This window comes from Leptosomus discolor, chromosome 12 (assembly GCF_034619465.1).
Source record: "Leptosomus discolor isolate bLepDis1 chromosome 12, bLepDis1.hap2, whole genome shotgun sequence".
NCBI classification, from domain to species: Eukaryota; Metazoa; Chordata; class Aves; order Leptosomiformes; family Leptosomidae; genus Leptosomus; species Leptosomus discolor.
Window position 1 is genome coordinate 2,163,099 of NC_141402.1, and position 22,191 is coordinate 2,185,289.

At 44.5% G+C, this 22,191-nt stretch overlaps 3 protein-coding genes across 3 annotated transcripts; 2 read left to right on the forward strand and 1 right to left on the reverse strand.

Annotated features, from left to right (window-relative positions):
• Positions 1-2,454: 2,454 nt before the first annotated feature.
• Positions 2,455-6,184, forward strand: LOC104352329 (olfactory receptor 8D1-like). Its single transcript, XM_009958638.2, is given in 7 exon segments — positions 2,455-2,468; positions 2,611-2,786; positions 2,789-3,421; positions 3,424-3,492; positions 4,182-4,294; positions 5,917-5,993; positions 6,100-6,184. Coding segments are annotated over 7 exon segments (1,167 nt in total).
• A 1,794-nt stretch (positions 6,185-7,978) lies between these two features.
• On the reverse strand, positions 7,979-8,920 carry LOC104352330 (olfactory receptor 2D3). Its single transcript, XM_009958639.1, has one exon. It carries the CDS (start codon positions 8,918-8,920, stop codon positions 7,979-7,981), a length of 942 nt encoding a protein of 313 aa, XP_009956941.1.
• A 10,163-nt stretch (positions 8,921-19,083) lies between these two features.
• On the forward strand, positions 19,084-20,046 carry LOC104352327 (olfactory receptor 5AS1). Its single transcript, XM_009958637.2, has one exon. The coding sequence runs from the start codon at positions 19,084-19,086 to the stop codon at positions 20,020-20,022; it is 939 nt and encodes a 312-aa protein (XP_009956939.2). The 3' UTR covers positions 20,023-20,046.
• Positions 20,047-22,191: the final 2,145 nt, after the last annotated feature.

Consider the following 22,191-nt stretch of genomic DNA (forward strand, 5'->3'; position numbering starts at 1 on the left):
CCCCAGAGCAGTGCAGAGCAGGTGGGAGCAGAGGGTGGGCAGGGGTTGAGGCAGCCAGCATGGACCCAGAGAGCAGGGCAGGGAGCTTGCCTCTCCCTAGTCTTTTCTCTCTCCCTCCCACTATCCTGCTTCCTCTTCTCGTGTTCTTGCTCTAGCACACTGTCCTGCTCCCCAGCAGCAGATTTTCTTCTCCATCTTTGTCCTTCGGCCCGTCCCTCTTTTTGCTTCTGCAAGATCCACCACCCCTTCTGCGGGATACCCGCAGTGATCTTTTGCTCCTGCTTTGGCACACCCAGCAGCAAGCTGGTGCTTTTCACCCTGTCCTTTGTGCTCAGCACCCTGAGCAGCAGCATCACCTTCATCTCCCATCAACTCATGGGTTGAGATAAGAACCGTCTAATAATTTAGGAGCAGCCATGCTCAGTTGCCTCTCAAAGCTAAAGATTCTGGTGGTTCAACCAGGGACCATGAGATCGGATGTGCACAGGAAGCATTTCCCTTTGACACCTCACTAGCTTTTTTGAGTACGTGGCATTGTATCTGTTGGATAGGAGAGCAGCAATCAGCCATGAGCACCAGCCTGGGCTCAGCATTAATGTTGCCCACGGGTATGCCTGGGTGGAACAGGGGACAGACTGACCCGTTTGGCAAAGATGACTTCAGAAGTGTTGATGTGAGAGCAACTAGTTGTATCATAAAATGAGACTTCCCCAGCTTCATAGCTGAGGAAGACCCCAGCCTGCAGGGGTTTGGCCATGAGCAGCAGAGGGGGTGCCCGTGGCCATGTTTTTCATGCCACAGCTGCACTGTCCAGAAGCCCATCTCCTGCACGGGGTCCTCTGCCTGGCAGCTGCCTGACTTCTAGCAGACACCAGCAGTCCAGTGGGTTCTGTCCCTGCTTTAACCTCTCGGCAGTGGTGGCTGGAGGCACAGACAGATGATGCCAGCATGCAGGGGGTAGGCAGTGAAATGTCAGGAGCTCTATGGCAGCTCCTAAGGGATGTTGGTGAAATAGATGCCCCTGAGGCTCTCTGAGAGCACTAGGTTGGGCTGAGCTGTCTAAGGTTCCAGAGTCACTTCTAGGACAGAGCAGGGACGATGGGGAAGCACGAAAAACCAAGGAGGGGAGAGGTGGATTCATGTGGGGAAGAAGAGATGATGATGACCCCCTGCCCCAGCACTAAGTGTTTCTGCTTTACACAGACTTCATTGTGCATCCGAACTAGATGGGCAGAGCAGGAGAAATGTGAGGCTCCACTTTCCTGCACTGCCCTTCTAAGCCAGTCTTGGGTGTTTTGTCAGACCTCTCTCTCGTCCTGGAACAGAGCACTAGCTGCAGATGTGGGAGCCAGGGCACCTTTCTCGTGCGTGTTCCTTTTGGGTTTGAGGGAAATGCAGCACATGGAGGCTCCGCAAGGAGCCGAGGGTTCCCTGCCCGCTTGCCACCAGGAAGAAGGAGGGGACCTCAGAGACGGGGCGGGAGTTTTGAAACAGGTTCACCTAGAGCAGGTTACACAGGACTGTGTCCAGAAGTAATATGTCAGTCTGTAAAAATGCTGTGATTTTTCTCACTTCATTACTCCCAGAAGTTTCTGCTTAGATATGTTTAATAAAATCTATATTATTTAACTACGTTATTATCTCAGGATTTTTAAATAAATTCTATGTGGTGTCTGCTGGAGCAGTTTCTCATCAGCTACGCAAAGAGACCAAACCCCTGCACTGGAAAGGAAGTAACAAAGGGAAAAATTGCCTTAAGATTTGCCCACTTGAGCAATCTTTGGTCAAAATATTAAAAGTGAAAGTGTCAGTCTTTGGGAGTTATGTTGCATGCAGGAAGGTCTGCAGGGAGACAGCCGGGATGGATATCCTCTCCCTTTCAATGTCTGCAGTGCAAGTGTCAACAGGACAGGTCTTATCCCAAGCAAAACAGTTCGTCATAGGTCAGAAGAGCCAATTTTGTGTGTTGCCTGGGAGGCCAGACTGTCAGCTCATTGGTAGCTGTGTGCAGCGTGGTCATCCAAAGCAAGATGGATCTTACTTCTAATGATCAAGGAAGCAATGCCAGAAGGAAGGACCACACCTAGCCTGTGGCGAGATAAAAAGACGTCAGTTTCTAGCCTACAAAGCCCAGCCACTGTCCCCCAGGATGTTAAATTCCAAGTTATGCTTTCACTTTGTGATGGGACCTTGTATTACCTGTAGCCTTAAGATGATTTAAGTGAACTGGATGGTTGAGATACAGGAAGAACCCTCAGTGTGAACAAGGTTACGTGATGGCAGCTGTGGACAGGATATTTATGAAATATTTTATGTGCTTCAAAAAATCCTTGTGCAGATATGGGACTTGAAACTGGAAGGGAATCATAGCTCAAAGGAGAGGTTGTGACAAACTCTCTGTTAAAGACTTAAGAAAAAAAAATCTTCTAAGAACTGCTGATGATTCTTCCAGAGATGGCACTGGCATGGTAAGAAAAAAATCAGTGGTTCTTACATCTTTTTATTTTCCATTTAAATTTCATGACTGTGCCAACTCTTTAGATTGATAGTTATGAAGTGGAAATTGCATGAGGAATTTTTTCATCCTCTTCTGTCCACGTTGGTCTGCAGTGATGTAAAAGTGGCTGATGAGAACTGCACCAAGGTGATCCAGTTCACCTTCTCGGGACTCACAGAGCACCCAGAACTGCAGCCCGTCCTCTTCATGCTCCTCCTGGGCACCTACGCGCTGACCTTATCAGGAGACCTCGGCCTGATCGCCCTCATCAGGGTCAGCCCTCAGCTTCACACCCCATGTACTTCTTCCTCAGCAACTTGTCCTTCTTAGACATTTGCTACTCTTTCACCATCATCCCCAAAATGCTGCTGGACCTCACAGCAAAAAACTGCTGCCTCATGCAGTTTTACTTCTATGCTCGTTTTGCCACAGCTGAGATTTACTTGCTGGCTGCCATGGCCTATGACTGGTATGTGGCCATCTCCAAGCCCCTGCTCCACAAGGCTGTCATGTCTCCTCGTGTCTGCATGAGCCTGGTCGCTGGGTCCTACCTTGCAGGGCTGCTGAACGCCATTATCCACACAAGCGCCTTGCTCCAGCTGTCCTTCTGCAGTCCCCTGGTCATCAACAACGTGCCACTGCTCCTTGTTGTTGCCTCCACCGACATGCACCTCAACGAGGGTTTAATGTTTGTGTTTGTGGGTTTCAACATGATGACCACCAGCCTGCTCATCCTCATCTCCTACACCAGCATCCTGGTGGTCATGGGCAGGATGGGCTCTGCTGCAAGCAGGTGCAAAGCCTGTTCCACCTGTGCCTCCCACCTGGCAGCCGTCATCCTCTTCTGTGTGTCTGCCACTTTCAAGTACATGCAGCCCAGTTCTTCAAACTCACTGGAGAGCAAGAAAATCGCGTTCATCTTTTACACATTATAGTCCCCATGCTGAACCCTATGATCTACAGCCTGAGAAACAGGGAGGTGAAGCAAGCCCTTAGTGGTTTTATCAGGAGGAAAATATACTTCTGAAAGACAATCTCATGTTATATTATTTTCCTTTTTTTTTTCCCTAAGAAGAACAGTTCATGTACGTCTCTCAGACCATTGCCACCAAAGCCATTTGGCAGCTTATATGTTTGGGTTGAAAAATTAATTAGTCAGCTCTCAAACTGTGCCCACTAACATAGCTACATTGGTCTTGTCTCTACTACAAACTTCTTGCCCAGTTTATCTCCTGTGTAATAATCATGGGGCCACCATGCAAAACAAGATGAAAGGAAAGTGTATGAGCCAGAGATGGTGACGATCTGCATCTTCACACAGACTCACAGGATGGTGGAAGTTTGACGGGACCTCTGCAGATGACCTAGTCCAACCATCTGCTGAAAGCCAGGTCAACCAGAGAGGCTGCTGAGGAATGTGTCCACTCTGAATATCTTTAAGGATGGAGACCCCACAACCTTTCCGGGTTTTCAGTGCTTGGTCCTCTTTACAGAAAGAAAGATTTTTCTTATGTTTAAATGGAGTTCCCTGTATTTCAATTTGTGTTCTCACTGGGCACCACTGAGATGCTCCCTTCACCAGCATATCCTTGTCTCTTTTGCACTGAGAAGCTGAGACCTGGACACAGCACCCCAGCTGTGGTCCCACTGACTTCACCTGCTGACAATGCTTTTCCTAATGCAGCCCAGGAGGCCTTTGACCACCTTTGCCGCAAGGGCTGGCTCATGGTCAGCCTGGTGTCCCACTGGACACTCAGGTCCTTCCCTTTCCAGCTGGTCAGCCTCCAGCTTTTACTGGTGCTGGGGTTATTCCTCCTCAGGGGCAGGACTTTGTTGAACTCCATGAGGTCCCTCTTGACCCATTTCTCCAGCCTTTCCAGGTCTCTCTGAATGGCAGCACAACCAGGGTGCAGTAGTTGGAATTTCCGTCAAAATATTTGCAGCTACTTAGAACCATCACTCCTTTTTTTTGTTAACCAGAACTGTTTATTTCTTTTTGGTTTTTGTTAAGCAAACCATATTTCCAGAATGCTTGCTGCATATGCTGAGTGAGCATGAATTTTAATGTGCAGTAGTAAATGAAGAATACTTTTAAAGCCCTGATAAAATACAAAGTTTTATTAATTATGAACAAACTTATGTTATATATCTGAATATTTTTAGGCTGAATCATAAAATGTTGCACTACCTTATTGTTGTGGACTACCACTAGTCTCCAGGATAGTAAATGTATAACTTCATGTCCTTCAACTGGATATACTTTTCTGTATTAAATGAGCTGTTCAGATTAATTTTCTGAGTCTTTCCTTAAAGTAAATTATCTTCTCGAGGTTATATTAAGAGCCAGAGGCACTTTTTCCATGTGCTTAGTTCAGCGCAGAATATGAAATGGTGATCAAGTACAAAACCTGGGCTTCTGAGCAGAAGTTAATGCTTTTTATTTCCCGCTGTGCATTGCTTTATATACAGATGCACTGAATTTCATCACCCTATGGCTCAGCCTCTCCTCATGCATGGCTCTCCTGCGAGCACCTCAGGCTGCAGACCCCTGTGTTGTGCTTGGTGTTCCTCCATCCTCCCATGCTCGTACGGGCTAGCTCCAGGCTGCACTGAGGAGCTCACACCATGCACCACTTCCCTGGTGATTCAGGCAGGTGGTCAATGCCAAGAGGTTCTCTAAGAGAAAGAAGGGGCTAATGTCCCCTTCCTCAGTCTGAAGTGAGAGGTTATGAACTCCCCTAAGCCTGCCAAGACGTTGGCCTGCGTGGACAGTGATTTCACAAGGACTGGCAGCATTTCACAACGTTTAGCATTTTTAACACACTAATGTTATCATAGAATCACAGAACGGTTTGGGTTGGAAGGGACCTCAAAGATCATCTAGTTCCAGCCCTCCTGCCGTGGCAGGGACACCTCCCACTAGACCAGGTTGCTCAAGGCTCCATCCAACCTGGCCTTGAACACTTCCAGGGATGACACAATTATCCAATACCTTATCAAAGGGAATCGGTTTTAAGCAGCAGCATGTCTCAGGGAGACACAAGACTGCAAGGCAGCAGCAGACAGGACTAGTTTTGACGTGTGCAAGAGAGGGAGATGGAGGGCAAGTGTCGGGATGAGCCTTGGATGGATGCAGATCAAGCCATGCTTTAACTGATAGAGCTGGCTGTGGAGGAGACCACCTCACAGACTTCAGCCCCTCGAGCAGCAGAAAGCAACCAGGAACCACCAGCACAGTTAGCATCCCTGAGCTGGGGTAGTTCATGTGGGTCAGGACCCTGATGGCAGAAAACGTCATAGCAGCCCTGATCAGCCTCACCTGGTGTTTTCTTGCCCCGCCATGTGCACACTCCCCACTCCCACGGACTAGGATCCCACATTTTAGGGGGCTTTCAGGCCTTCCCTACGCTGCATTGTAGGTGTGCCTGGCTGTACCTGTCTCCTGGAGGGACCTGGGACCTGTGCTGTTGATAGTGTTCTTCCTGGATGAGCAAATGTATGTACATTGTGCTTTTGTCTCCATCCACATCTCCTTTTCTTTCTGACTGGACCCCCTGGATGAACCTGAATCTGGTTCATCATCTGCCATGTGATGTCCCAAGCACTTGTTGCAAGGTGCTGAGTGACTTCTGCCAACCAGAAGTTGTTGGCCAGGGGCAGCTGCTCTCTCAGCTGCTGGTGGTGTGATGCACCAATCTGTTATCCTTCAAACTCCAGGGGTAACATCTGTACCAACTGAGTGGAGGACTGAAAAGGTGTATGCCGACCCATAAACTCTGCAGCCACCAACTTCAGGGTGTGTCAAACTAAACTGCTTTAGAAGTGCACGTTGCCTTTAACAAAGAGGAAAGTTTCTTTCTCCTTAGTTGGAAGTGAAGTTGTGAAGTTGTCCCCAGGGGCTTGTTAGGAAGAGTGAGGTATGTTTACTGTGAACTTTCTAAGAAGGTTTCAAGATCATTAGAGGCTTCTTCATGATGCCCAGAAGGGCTTGTTAAGCTGATGACTCTTGGGTGGCTGGCCCCGAGGGGAGTTCCTTGTTTTGGGAAGGGGAGAAGTGTAATTTGTGATGGAAACAGATTTAATGATGTTGGAGGCCTGCTGAGAGGCTTCCAGTGAGTCATGCTATGACTATTGCCTCCACCTACTGCTAGACAAAGTGGAAAGACAAGATTTTGGCTTTAAAGATGCCCTGTCTGCTTTGGCTGTACATGTCTTAGATGTCATAGGGATTTGGTTTTGCTTTCTTTTCAAGCATTGGTTTATTTAGACTTTGAAGTCCATTGGGGAAGGACTTTCTGTGGGTTTCTCTAGGCTTGAATTTTTCCATCTAACTTTAGTCATCAAAATATGTCTACATAAGGAGGGTTGATCAGTCTGTGGAGAGGTGTTCTCCCTCTGTAGCCAGTGGGGGATTCAGATATGAAAGGGGAATTAGAATGGCATCCAATGGCATCCAGATTTTGGCTATAATGTCACCAAGTAACAAATAAATCCACACCACAGTCATCCATGAGTGAGAAAGCTAGTGGGTGGGGAGCAAAAACACCTGTGTTGGATGAATGTGAGTACAAACCACATCTTTAAAAAGGTTAGTTTAAGTTCCAAGAAGTTCAGGAGGTCTGAAATACTCTTCATCTTGCCTGGGTTACTTAAAACCTACGGATCTGTCTTTGAGTTACAGAAATAAAACTCCTCTCTGATATTCATGTCTGATTATTCCCCACTCAAATCAGAAAACAAAATAATCTGCTGTCAGCTGTCCACATGACAAAATAAAAATTGAAGGATCTTGGCCTGTGAAGACCCAGAGTGGGACTGAAATGCGGTAGGAACTAAGAGGGGCAGAAATCAGTTGCAGAGGAAGCAAAGTGGGTTATGGAAACAGGGTTGAGAAAATGCTCACAGCACAATAGTAGTTGCAAATACCTGTGTCTTTTATTGGAGAAGATGGCAGTTTTGTTTGCTAACCAACATAACAGACACTGAAAATCTTCAGGTCTGAAGAGAAATCACAGTAGCAGCTCAAGTTTGCAACACAGCTTACATGTTTGGATGCTCTGAAGTTCATTATGAAACCCATCAGAAGCAAAATCTATTTTAAGCTTTATATAAAGCACTTAGTTCTTCTCACAGTTCTTTATCCTTTCTTTTTTTCTTTCTTTTTTTTTTTTTTTTCTTTCGTCATGCTGCTATTGGTATTTTTCACTTCTATTTTAAATGAATTTCCAGAGTGAGGCAGGCTGAAGTCACAAAATCTTTATTTAGCCTCTGGGTTTTAGGCCAAATCCCAAAAGTTATTTAGACAGTGATTTGTACGCAAGGTCTTTTTGTTTAGGTGTTGTTGAATTTAGCACATTTATGATTTCATCTCACTCACTGTAAAAATAAATCTAGGACAATTGCAGGTAGAGAAATAATCACATTTGAGTATTGTTACAACCCATAGGCCTAAAGGCAACACTACCAATCCCTGAAAAGCCTTTAAATAAACAGAGATTTTGGTCTATCCACTGCCCTTCTCAGGGCACGCTTCACGTCCTTGCTCCTGAGGCTGTAGACGAGGGGGTTCAGCGTTGGGGATACAGTGCTGTAAAACATCGCAACCATTTTGTCCCTGTCCTGTGGAGGCCTTGACGTAGGATTCATGTACATGCAGATGGCTGTCCCGTAGAATATGGCTACCATCGTCAGGTGGGATCCACAGGTGGAGAAGGCCTTGGATTGCGCTCGTACAGATTGAATCTTCGAGATGGCGGAAAGGATATGGATGTAGGAGGTGATGATCAGAAGAAAGGGGATGAAGACTATGAGGAAGCTGAAGATGAAGATGACCAACTCTGTGAAGGCAGTGTCGGCACAGGTCAAGGCCAGCACTGCTAGCACTTCACAGAAGTAGTGGTTCAAGATGTCAGGCCCGCAGAAGGGCATCTGCAGGGTGAGGCTGCTGATGACCATAGAGCTCAGGAGGCTGCTGGCCCAGGAAGCCATGACCACGTGAATGCAAACCTTCCTGTTCATGACAGTGGCGTAGAGCAAGGGGTGACATATGGCCATATATCGATCATAGGCCATGACCCCAAGCAGGAGACACTCTGTCATACCAAAAGCCAGAGAGAAATACATCTGAGTGGCACATCTGGAGAAGGAGATGGTCCTCTTCTTGGTCAAGAGGTTCACCAGCATCTGGGGAATGTTGCTGGAGACATAGCAGATGTCTAAGAAGGACAGGTTGGCAAGGAAAAAGTACATGGGTGACTGCAACTGGGAATCAGCTCTGATCACTGTAATGATCATGATGTTCCCAACCATTGTGAACAGATAAAAAACCAGGAACACTACGAAAAGAACAGTCTGTGTCCTTGGCTGGGAGGAAAGGCCTTGAAAGATGAATTCTGTCACTAGGCTTTGGTTTTCCCCGGCCATTTACTGTTCCAGTGGTTTAACCGTCAAGATAAGAAATAGTAACAAAGTCAGCTCAAATCTGTTGCACGATGAGTGTAACAAGAGCTTATATTTCTCTCTGAAGGGGAAATAACGTACCAGACACAACATACCATCCAGTTTATATTATCTGTTATGGCGACCGGAGAAATGAGAAAAAGTTGAGAAAGTTTTCTCATGGTACTTTTAGCTGAACCCCTGTTTATGCTGGTTGCAGTCTAATTACACAGATTTAACAGAAGAATGCCTAATTTATACACATTTTAATGCACAACAGAGTTACTATCCTCCCTAGAAAATAAAAATTCAATGTTAGATCAAAAGATTATGTGTTAAAATCCCAGTTCTCAATATCCTTTCTTAACATGGGAAGAAACTTGAAACAGACTTCTGGAGTGAAGCAATCCTTCAGACACTCACATTATGAAAAAGATCTACTCTTTTGGATTCATATACCTGTACCCTTTCCCTGCAAGAAAGCCAAAATTCAGCAAACAGACCACATATAACAAATTAAATATGTCTGACCATCTTAATGTATGTCTAGGATTCTCATCACTAGAGCTCCTAATGTTCATATTCTGGTTTTATGCTGTATTGTTGATAGGACAAGGGCTAATGCTTTTAAACTAAATGGGGTAGATTTATACTAGATATAAGGAAGAAGAGAAGTGGTAGAAGCCCCATCCCTGGAAACACTCGAGGTCAGGTTGGAGGGACTCTGAGCAACCTGATCTAGTTGAAGATGTCCCTGCTGGACTAGATGGCCTCTAAAGGTCTCTTCCAACCCCAACTATGCTATCATTCTCTGAGATGTTTTAAGGCTTTACTATGACAGGAAAGTTTCCCGGTAGCCACAGCTGCTGGATCCACAGTTGCCTCAGCCCAGGATTACTGTCCCAGGCAGGTGAGATGGCTGAGCTGTCACCCCAGTCTTCGTGAAGTGAAAGGAGAGTAGCAGGATGCCTACGTTAATAATGCTGTGGAAGACACTCATAAATGTCACTTGATACGCTGTAGGGTATCTGAGACATCTGAAGGCGGCCGTCACATTTGATGCAGGGATGTTGGAAGGCTTGTGCTCCTCTGGAATGAAAATTGGACAAATGACAGGTCACACCGGGATGTCTCATGTGGTACCAGGCTGCTACAGCTGAACAAATTATTTGGATGCCTAGTTGATACAGTCAATAGACTCTAAAGGGTGATTCAAATGACTGGCTAGTGGGTGATAACTTTGGCTACCTCAACTTCTCAGCTGTTCCTGAGAACTCGAGTAGCCTTCTGGACTGAACTTTGACACCTGGTTTATTCCTCACATGACAGAAATTCAGAAGTGTGACTTACATATAAATGTTTATATGTAGATGCCTAAATCTGATGCCTTAACCTGAAACTGAATCCTATCCTGTGTTAAAGACCAAGCAGACTCTCATAACCTGAATTAGCAATTACGCTGTCAAGGGAAAATATTGCAAAATGAATCATCTTTCCAAAACAGAAACCGTTCTGGAAGGGAGGTTAAGAAATAAACCTAAAAAACTCAATTTGAGGAGGCAGATTGCCGCAGCCCAAGATTCCTGTCTCAGGTAGGTGAGGTGGCTGAGCTATCACCCCAGTCAATACAAGTGGAGGACTCTGCCTTCACTGCAGCCCAGGCAGCCCAGACCGCTCAGCATCGACCTCCTCATCAGCCAAGGCAGTTGCATCCCTCCTGACTCAAAAGGAAGCATTAAGGTGTGGAAGCATCAGCGCCTCTTGCCATTTTAGGTACACTGTGGGATCCAAGACATCTGTATGGGACAAGCACATACAACAAAAGAGCTGCAGGAGACTTGTATCAACCAGCTTTTCACTGGCACCTGTGCAAATGTGGCAATCAGCTCATCCGTAAACACCTAAATTTTGGTGAGGTGGGTCTGATCCCTGATGTTTAATGAGATTAATCCATTTCTTATTCAAGACATGAACTCTCTAGACTAGGTGGACTCTATCAGTTGTGATGTCAACTCTAAAAGCCTGAATAATATGAAGTTCATCATCTTTCTTAAGAACTCGAGAGAGATCTTTCGCTCATTTAAGCACATATATGCACAATCATTTTAAAGCCTGTTCCAACACAAATATCTACATTCACCTTCTGATTCTGTTCAGGCATTTATAAGTTACACAACTACACCGCGTAGGCAAAGAACAGTTAAATTTTGCCTTCCATAAACCAGCTGTGGTAATGTTTTTGATGAATATCTTACCACACTAAAAACATCCTTCAGGATCTGAAAACTGTAAGCCTCTGGAAGCAAGAAGGGAAATTTACTCTAGCAAGTTTAAATAAGTAGAGTGGGAATTTCTGTAGGATTTAGTTTTCTAAATACTTCGGAGTATCTGAGAGCAAGTGGCTCATGAGAAGTTCCATGGACTTGAGATCTGTCCTTCTAGATCACTTACCTACCTCTGAAATTCCTCTCATATTATGGACGTTAGTAGATAGCATGAGCTCTGAACTTTACATTTTTTGATTTCAAAGCAATTTGAAGGATGAGAATCATTTAGGTTTTATAGGTGAGAAAAAGTAGACAAAAATAAGTTTAAGTACTTTGCTCAAGGCTGAAAGAGGTTTCTTAGAGAAATCAGTATCTTATCATGGCTTATCTATCAGCAGGGACAAACATACCGTGGACCTCTGTGAATTCTCACGTAGACCAAAATAGCTTGAAATCATCCTGATGCATCTCTGTTCAAGATCTGTAAGATTAAAGAATGCTTTTCTGTACCTGAAAATGTCAAATCTGCAAGAAGGTTGAAACTCATCCAATAATGGGAATAGTGATAGCAGAACACACAAAAGAAAATTACAGACACCCTCCCCAATCTCAAGAAATGTTAGATATTTGCAGGTAAGAAATAAACGTGGAGTGACTTGGTCCTTCACGAAGATTTAACTCATTCAAAGTGATAGCAAAGTAGTGGAAGAATTGAAATCACATTTCCAAATTTCCCTTTTGGGACACCGTAACTAATTTTAAATGCCAAAGGGAAGTGGTCCCAGAGGTGACATTGCAATTACTCCTTGTAAGCACAAGCCCAAGTATACTTTTAAGAATTTAAGTCATAAACAGTTGTAGTTGTAATAAAAGTTATTAAAATTGCCCATTCTCTGTTCAAGACTTGGTGAACGGTCCATTACACCTCAAATCTTAAGAGACCAAGTATTTTAACAGCTTTGGGGAGCTTTTAGAGGATTGTCTAAACATGGAATTTTAGCTGATTATTGCTATTTTGAGCGAAATGACTTCTGTGAGGGTGGAACACACCAATACTCCAATTTCGGTCTGAAGGCATAAGGAGATGCAGCATCTGATACATCTCATAAGGTGAAATCTTCCTTAGATGGTTATCAAGGTCTAAGCTACTAACTTTCTGTATAGTTGACAGGGAAAACAGCCATTTTCAGAGCCGAAGGGGAACAATGCCTCCTCCCTGTTCAGCTCAGAGGAATCAGCATTCAGTAATTGATCTCTCTGTTTGGGAAGAGGAGGATAAACACGTGTATTTGGCCAGATGCCAAGGGCCAGTGGGGTGGGAAGGCAGTTGTAGTGGTGGAATGGACAGTCTAGCTAGTTTGCCCTAGCCCCAGGTATTCATTCAGCTATTTCCCATCTGCCTGGACCCAAAAGAGACACCTCAAGAAGTCAGAAGAGCTTTTGAGGGAACTGCACAGGATTCAGCAAATATGTTTGGGGTGCTGGTTTTTTTTAACTTCAGCTGTTTGAACTGCAAATATTGGGGCTCAGTGACTGGGTTTGTTTCCTGACGCATTTTGGATGAGGTGTCCCAAAGGTTCATTTGACCTTTTGGAGGCCCGAGGGGAAGCAACACCTCACTTTGGACCTGCTTCCATTAGGAATATAAACATCTTCATCCAGGATAAAGAGGTGCACTCATCTCTGAGGAGAGCTCATCAGCTGTAACGCCCTCCTGGAGCTCGGTGCTCGTCCCTAAGTGTTCCTCAAAAGCGAGACCTTGTGCCCAATAGCCTACAACACTAGAAAGAGGGAGCTCTGTCAGACAGCTGCAATTTTCTTTGCCAGAGCTGGGAAAATTTTAACAGGGCAGGATCATAATATACTCGTCCAGTTTCTGATACTCTTTCTCTGAACATCTATTTTCGGCTGCCGTCAGCAATCGATACCCCGGGGCTGACTCGTCCCTCACCGCAGAGCTATTCTCATATTCCTAGAAGTGAGGCTGCCCTGTTGGAACAGCAGGGTGGGAGTACAGGCAGCGCCAGCATCAAACAACCAGCTCAAACAGGCAGAAAAGGTTGGCACGCTCTATGTGGTGATCTTTTTTTATACTGCTGCTTCAGGAGAATCTCCAGGGTTTCCCTGCAGTTGCTCACTCACATCTCTACAAATACAGTCTTCTCTGACATGCTCTTTTGCACCAGGGTGCTGGGAGGGGAAGCTGAATTTCTGGAATGAGTTCCCCTCAAACTGTCTAAAGCTGTCCCTGTAAATGAGTAAACTATGGGGAGTCCAAATAAAGTGAAGAAAAATACCCTGTTATCAATGAAATCCCCTGTCTAATCATCATCCCAGCACTTGCACTTTGCATTTGCTACTGAAAATCAGACTTCATCTGTTTGTGTACCTGGCTAATCTCATCTAACCAGTCAGGGGTGAAAATGAACCATTTTCATGTACCTGTTCCTAAAGATAAAGGATTCCCAAAATTCTTGATGTGCCTTCAAAAAAATTTCATACATCTATTGAACTTCAGTTGAAGCCTCGACAAAGACAGCGACTTTTGCTGCTTAATATAACCATATAGATCATTGTAGGCAGCTTCGTATACCTCCTGGGCCACTCTGACAATCACTGCCGTAATTCATTTCTCATATGAATCCCTTGTATTCTTACAAAGTGAGAAAATGTAGAAATAGCCAAAATGTAGAACCAGTGCACAAGAATACAGTTAAGTTGTGAATATTAATCTGTTTTCTCACTTCTCCATATTTGCTGTGGAGAAGGCATTTCTTAAAGAAAAAAAGAGGGGTTTTTCCGTAAGCAAAATTCAAATATATTATTAATGTGTGTTTTCTTTATTGTTTGCAATGCAACCAGGGCAGATTTTCCTATCTGTCTGTTGTACGGTGCTGATAGGTAAATGTGCCACATGAAAGAGGTTGTGAATGATTTATTTTTCTCCTTTAAAAATACTATCTGGTTGTGAAATTTGGGTTGGGCTATAGTTCTGGCTTTAAAATTCCCAAGACTTTGAGGATCAAACCAAGTCAGCATTCAGTGTTTCAGTGCCACTCTCTCCTTTTCCTCTGTTTTATTTTTTTTTTAGTTCTGTATACAAAAGGTAGAATCATAGAATTGTAGAATCATAGAATTGTAGAATCACAGAATGGTTTTGTTGGAAGGGACCTTTAGTCATCTAGTCCAACCCCCTGTCATGGGCCGGGACACCTTCCACAAGATCAGGTTGCCCAAAGTTATGTGCAAAGATGCTCATCTCTGTCACAATCACCTTCCTTATACCCATGGAGCATTATAAATTTGGAATCAAGGACTTTCAAAATTTCAAATCCAAGACTCCTACCGTGGAAAGTAGCTGAGTAAATCTAATGATGCTTTGCTAAACAGCTCTAAGTGGGCTGTTTTCCATGAAAATCTTCTTTACTCTCTTAAATACTTTTGTACATACAATATGCGAGATGTTTAGGCTCAGTGCAATGCATAGAGCCAACATAAACCCTGAGAACAAGATGGTTAAAGACTAACACATAACTGCCATCCACCTTGGACTGCACATGCATACATGTGCGCATACACATGGAGAAGTGTTTATTTGGTGGCATTTCATAAGATCATCATAGAATAGCCCAGGTTGGAAGGGACCTCGAAAGACCATCTGGTCCAACCTTTTGTGGGAAAGGGAACGTAGATGAGGTTATCTAGCACGCTGTCCAATTGCATCTTGAAATCCTCCAGCAATGGGGACTCTACCACGTCCCTGGAGAGGTTGTTCCAGTGAATGATTGTCCTTGCTCTAAAAAATTTCTTTCTTATGTCAAGATCAAATCTCTCTCAGTTCAACTTGTACCTGTTGCTCCTTGTCTTCTCCATACAGCTCCTCTTGAAGAGAGTGCCTTCGTCCTCTTTGTAGCCACCTTTAAGTACTTTGTGTCTGCATATATTAGAAACTGTATTTCCTCTACCTGGGAAGCTGTGAATCCTTGAAAACTTACGCTCATCTAAAGCGGGTATTTCAGCTGATTCAGAAAGTGAGGTTTATGTTTAAGTTGAGTGATGAACCCCACACTAAGAATATCAAATGAAAGAGCAAAGATATGAATAACAATCCAAATACGGTAATTCTCTCCTCTTCTCCTGGATGGGCTTTCCCACATCACTCCCCCGCCAAACCAGAGCACCCAGTACATCCCTGTCATGTGTCACGGTTTAACCCCTGCCCCTGAGTTCCAGAAGGTCCAAACACACCCATCACTGGCTACTGGAAGCCTCTTTGGAGCTTTCCCATCTCTTCACAGACAGTTTGTTGAAATGGGAGAAATAAAAATCAGTTCTGCTGTGGTGCTTTGCTTTCCTCCCATGTGATTGTTTCGGGTTCTTGCCTCAGGGGTGTCACCTGTGAACTCACACCCCGGAGCTTCAAGCTGCCTTCTGTGTAAGTGCTGAGGGACAGGGTACGGGGATAGGAAGGGCAGGATCCATTTCGTATCATTTCAGCAGCATAAAATTGAGCTACGCAAGCCTAACCCAGCCGCCTGGGCTTATTGTATAGTCAGTGTAGGGAGGGAGAGACCTGCAGAAAGCAACATGCACCATTTTCCCTAGAAACTTAGTTTACGATGGAATGAGTTGTCCTTTGGAAATGCCTATTTTTTGCCAATGACAGCTAAAAAAAACCCAACTAACTTACTTAGATTAATTACTTTTAGATGCCTAAAACTAGTTAATTTTTTGTGTGTTGTTTGGATTTCTCTGACCTCGGGAGCCTTTGAGGTCCGGTGTATTGCCCAACACAAACTGCATGCCTCAAAGCTGTCCTCATCCCATTTAGATGTTCTTGGGGACCACTGGGAGGAATGGCTCTGGTTCAGATGAACTAAAACTGTAAGAGCTCAAGTGCTCACCTGTGAACATAGGTACACCCTCCACTGCACACAGGGACTAGACAGAAGGAAGGAAAAGGCAAATAAAGCTGGTTAGTTGAAGAACAAAAATGTTGAAAGAGTTACCCAAGTTACCTCACAGAAAAAGACATCAGCTGCACGTTGGTCAAACGAGGTAAACATCTGCTGGTGAAGAGCGGTTGAGCTTTGTTTATTGTATTTGTCCACCTAGACAGCTGCTTGAGAGTCTTACTTTATTCACAGTCAATCAATATCACAACTCTCCTATGAATGAACAAGGATTAGCTCCTTTTTTTTAAAAAACTACATTGATATTAATGAAAGAGATTAACTACTGCTTAATATAAGTAGTAAAGTAACGAGTTAAACTGCTTAAAGTCTTCCTCTGTATAATTTCTGTATTATATATGGACATTAGCCAGTGAGAACCAGCACCTTTTCATTTGATATGATCATAACCACGTTACCAAAAGTTCCAATGACTGACAGAACTCCATTTTCTAAATTCTTACGATCACCTCAAGGTGCATTTGAAATTTTTTCAGACAGCGGTCGCTTCAAGGTCCCAGTGGCCTCGTGTCCATGACTCCAGATGGCAAGTTGGGACTCCATTTTGCCAAAATGGCCGTCCTCGTTTCAGCACTGTTTTGATGCTTTAAAAAACCACAACCATTCATGAGTTTCCAGTCAAAGCATTTCCAAGAGTGCTTACAGAGCTTCTCATTTCACTGAAACATTTCCAGACCGAGACAACACCTGTAGCATTTTAATTGTTTGTTCTGCTTTTCCCTTGACAACATCATGGTCTCCTGTGTCCAAAAGGAAGATATAAAATCTGTGACATTCCCCAAAAGAAACATTTCCTGCATGCAGGAAAAAAAAAAGAAGTATCTCCCTAGCAGGTAAGTCTCCTAACAAGTAAAATTTCCTTCTGTTCAGGGAGTTGTGTAGAAATTATTCCAAGTCAGTTGCCTTGTTGACTGAATGAATTCAATTGCGCTGAAGGATAAGCATTGCTGCCTCACGATACAGTGAAAGAAAAAATAAAGATGAAAATATCTTTAAGAAGGAGGGAGGGTTTGTGGCGTTTTGGGGTTTTTTTGTTTGGTTTTTTTTTTTCAATTTTTACACCTAAATTTTGACCTGGGAACTGAAATCTCTTGCAGATCTTCATCAGAGACCACCAAATTGTTAGCAGCTGCTCGGATTTCTGTGCCTTAATTTCTGAGCATGATCAACAGCTGAAAATAGGAAGAAACAGCCACATGTGCGTAACCACGGAATATTTTTCAGGGCAGAAGGGTTCTTTTTTACTTTCACCAGAAATCTCTCAAATTGCCTGTGGTGGTGTCAAAGCCACAAAGTAATGTCACATGGTCACTGTTTAACCAGTCTTGGCTAAAAATAAAACACAACTGAAATGTTGTGGAACTTGTCGCCTTATTCTAGGAACGTAACTGGGGGACTTACGTCATGACCTGAGTCACCCAAGATGTTTTCTGGAGTAGAGAGTCACATCCAGAAAACAATTCCAATCTTAGGATGCACCAAGCCTTCACCAAGATTGAAGGACCTTGGAAAACAAGATCAAGGCTGTCTAAAATGAGATTCATCTCGCTCGAGGGTAACCACCTAAAATGTTGGCAGTGCTTTTACTTTGGTCATCCAGGCTTCCTTTCTCATCGACAGACAGGCACACAGCCAGGACACGACGCACCCCACCCATCCCTCTGTAACCGTCACGGAGCTGAAGATGATGCACCCAGAGCAACCTTTAGAAAGGCAAACCCAGGTGAGCGTCGCTGCAACTAGAGAGCCTGGAAGCACCGCTGGGAGCCGAAGCCCTCCTTTCTGACCCCCCAGACCTTACTGTAACCATCTCCTATCCTATCCTCTACTAATCAGCTTAGATATTATTATTTTTTTTCAGGAACACAGACATTTCTGGTTTGTTCGTGCCTTTGTCCACACAGCACTGATATTTAACTGACCTGTGTTAGCGGTTCTTTTATTAAATGTCCTTTTGTAACCCTTATATTTTCTGGAAAATGTAAAAGTGAGCAAGATGCATCGGCCATGCCTAGAATTTATACTGGCACCAGCAGAAATGCATCTTAACTTTTGCAAAATTAAGTTAAATTACAAACTTTTTCTGGAAAGGTAAAATTAATACCCAGAATTAATTTTCTAGGGGGCTGAGTCTAATTCAGATTCAATTAATAGTTTCAGCCAAAAAAAAAAAAAAAAAAAAAGTGGGGAAAATTGCTTGGAAAATCTAACAATCTTTGTGTTTGAATATTTAAAAACAATATTAATGGCTTTCTTTCCATCAATTGTTTAAGAATTAATCAGCCTCCGGAAAATAAACCCACAAAATATTTGTAAGAAATCCCAGAATGAGATACAATGTTTCATTTCATTTGAAACTCAACAATTTGTGTTTGTTCCAAACTAATTATGTCTTTTCTTTTTGTCTAAAAAAATAAGAAATCTGCTTATGTTCCAGCATTTCAACCCATTTTTTCCAGTGTTCTGTTTCACTGCTGCCTCAGAAAGGTCATTATTAACTGTGCCTGAACTCCTTATCTGCTGGGCACAGAGGTAGAGGCGTAGCAGCTGTTACATTCCAGTAATATGTTTTTCCTCAAGTGATATATCATATAAAGTTTCTTCTATACCTGCATTATAGCCTTAAATAAAATCCCATCTGAGGTTTTATTTCACATATATGAAAGGAATATACAGGAAGGAATTCCACATATAAAGCGTGTTCGTAAAGCTCTCTTTGAATGTCCTCCTAAGCTTCCCTTTCAATGGGCATCACCTGGTTTCCCCCTCTGATATTGGGTGAGAAGCTGAAATTTCCACTGCCCCTCTCTTGTGAAGGCTGTGATGTGTTTGTGCCTTGCTTACCCACCAGGACCGACCGATCCCCTGCCAAATCTGACGTGTACGAAGCCAAACACAAGGTAATGAAATGCCTGAAGAAAACTGCACCGCACCGACCGAGTTCATTCTCTTGGGTTTCACCGACTGTCCGGAGGTGGAGATACCTTTGTTTGGGCTCTTCCTACTCATCTACACCACCACGTTGGTGGGGAACGCTGGCCTCATTGTGCTCGTCCAGCTCAATGCCTGCCTTCATACCCCCATGTACTATTTCCTAAGCAATTTATCTTTCTTAGACCTTAGCTGTTCGTCTGCCATTGCTCCCAAGGTGCTGGCGAACCTGTTGGCGCAGCGGAAGACCATTTCTTTACTGGGATGTGCCACACAGATGTTTCTCTTCGCTGCCTTCGCTGATGCCGAGTGCCTCGTTTTGGCCGCGATGGCCTACGACCGCTACGTGGCCATATGTCATCCTCTTCTCTACCCCGTCGTCATGTCCCGCAGGGTCTCCACCTCCATGGTAGCTGGGGCTTATCTCAGTGGGGGTCTGACCTCGCTGGTGCACACATCTTTCACCTTCACGTTGTCGTTCTGTGGCTCCAACGAGATCAACCATTTCTTCTGTGATATTCCCCCGCTGCTGGAGCTCTCCTGCTCCAACACACGCATCAGCAAGGTCCTCCTCTTCACCCTCTGCGGCTTTATACAAACCAGCACCTTCCTGACCATCGCCGTCTCCTACGCCTGCATCCTCTGCACCGTCCTCCGGATCCACGTGGGGGACAGCAGGCACAAAGCCTTCTACACCTGCACCTCCCATCTGACGGCCGTCGGGTTGTTCTACGGCTCCCTCCTCTTCACATATTTACGGCCCAGCTCCAGCTACTCGCTAGACACAGACAAAGTGATCTCTGCGTTTTATACTGTTGTCTTTCCCATGCTGAACCCCCTGATTTATAGCCTGAGGAACAAAGAAGTGAAGGATGCCCTGAGGAGAACAGTAGAGAGAAGAATGTTTTCTCAGTGATTTTTCTTAGCAGTGAAAAGAGAGTGTGTTTCTGGTGCAACACACAATAAAAATACAACTGAGGGAACCACCTGACTGAGCACAGATGGCTTGTCAGCAACATCTGCATCTGAACTAGCTTCCCAGGTTCATTTGGTCATCACTGGAAAAAAAGTAGTCAACTTAGAAGGTGATTCACCGTATCGTAAAACAGAAGTCCGGGTCAGATGGATCCCGTCCCAGAAGGATTCCTTTCTCCTCCCTCTCTATAAAGGGTGTTTATCCCAAATGCAGAAGGAAGATATATTTTTGCAGCTTACAATAATTGAGACAACTCTCAACCAAGATGTTTTAAAGAAAATTTAGACACCTATGGGTGTGATTGTCTTAAATCTGAAAAACCGAAAGCTTTTGTGCAGTGGAAGAGACTTCCCTTATTTGGCAGCCAGCTCTGCCATGCTGCCTAGAGAGAGAGGAATCTCACCTTCTCACAATATAGTTTATGGTATTTTTAGGACTGGACTCGTTCAGGTTTCACCAGGCATCCTTCCTGCCTGTTCTGCTCCCACCAGGCATCTCTCATGCTTGTTCTCATCCTGTGTTCTTACCTTGAAGACTTTACTACTTGCATATGTGTTTCCATAATCTGTTTCTGCCTCGATATCACAAGCCCTTCTTCCCCTTCTTGTGGCATAATTACATTTTTATTTCTGCTTAATTATGTTACAAAAGATTTTATTGATGTTTATGGTATAGGCAGTGATACAAAACACATACACTGACGTGGAGATACACTTCTGCAGTACACTGGTGTCTGGATTCAGCATAAACAAACATTAATTATATCTGCTTAATATGCTGGTACAGAGAGGGTGCAGTGGGCCTCTGCTTTGGCTCCTGTCATTTCAGCACTGGACCCTTTGATTGCTGCCTTTCCGCTTGCTGGTGTCTGTAGAAGCCCTTCTACTTGCCCTTGCCCATTCCTTGTCACTCTGATCTGCAGCTAAACCCTTAAATTAGGGGTTTCCTAATCCCATCCTTTGCAAGCCCATGAAATGCTCCTGTGTTCCCCCTTGGCCCTTGGGAACCTGTTCCTGCAGAGGCGTGGTGAAGGAGAAGGGGAAGGGCAGCTGCCCCCCCTGCCAGGCAGGCGAGGTGAAGATGAGGGGCAGGACCCTCAGGGCAGAAGTGCAGTAGTCAACAGCTTGAAGTGCAAGTGGCAGCCAGTTATGGGCAGCACCACTCAAGGAACCACACGAGGGGCAGGAGGCACCTCAGCAAGTCCGCAGGAAATGGCAACCTGGGCGGGGAAGCAGCTCATAGCCATGAAAGCAGGATTAGTCTCCAGAGGCACCCTTGATGAGCTGGAGGAATGGGCCAAGAGGAACCTCCTGAAGCTCAGCAAAGACAAACACCATCTCCTCCTCTCCCTGAGCCAGAATAACCAAGTGTGGGCCCACTGATTGCAGCAGCTCAGCCAAAAAAAGCATTGGGGGGCTGGATGAGTCCCTGAGACCCCTCCCAATCCAAAGGATTCTGTGGTTCCTAATACACTGTGGTCCTGAAGACCAACTTGACTTGGCCATGGGTTTCTTCATCTTCTTTCACCTGTCCCCACTAAAAAATACATAACCATGTTTTTTTGTAAGCAGTGAAAACGGTAATTTCTCAGGTTAGCAAACTCAGAGGAAGAAAATTTTGTGTGTGTGCCTGTTAGGTACAAATGTCAGCAACAGCTGTTTACTTCGAAAACTGAAGATGCAATTTAACAACTTCTGTGAAGCTGCCACATTGGGTGCGGTTTCCATTAAGAAAATATGCCAAGCGTGCTCCCCTTCACCTTCCTCCTACAGATTGTAAATGTCTCTGTATAACCCTCCCCCTTTCAACTTCTCCCCTGCTTTCGGCTCCCTCTGTGTCAAGAATCAAAAGTCCAGCTCTGAGATGACCCAGTTGTGTAATGGTGGATCAGGCTGCTGGGAAAACCAAGTTGTGGGAAGAGCTGCGAGATGGTCTGTAGGAAGCTGGAGTACAACTAGAGGCAGAGCTAAACTGCTTAGTGTGGAGTTGCTAGTAGGTCACAGAGTCAGAAGGACAAATACCAGCACAGAAATTATTATAATCATAAAGAGAAAGAAAATAGGGAAATAGTCATACAATTATTGAGTCATTTAGGGTGGAAAAGATCCT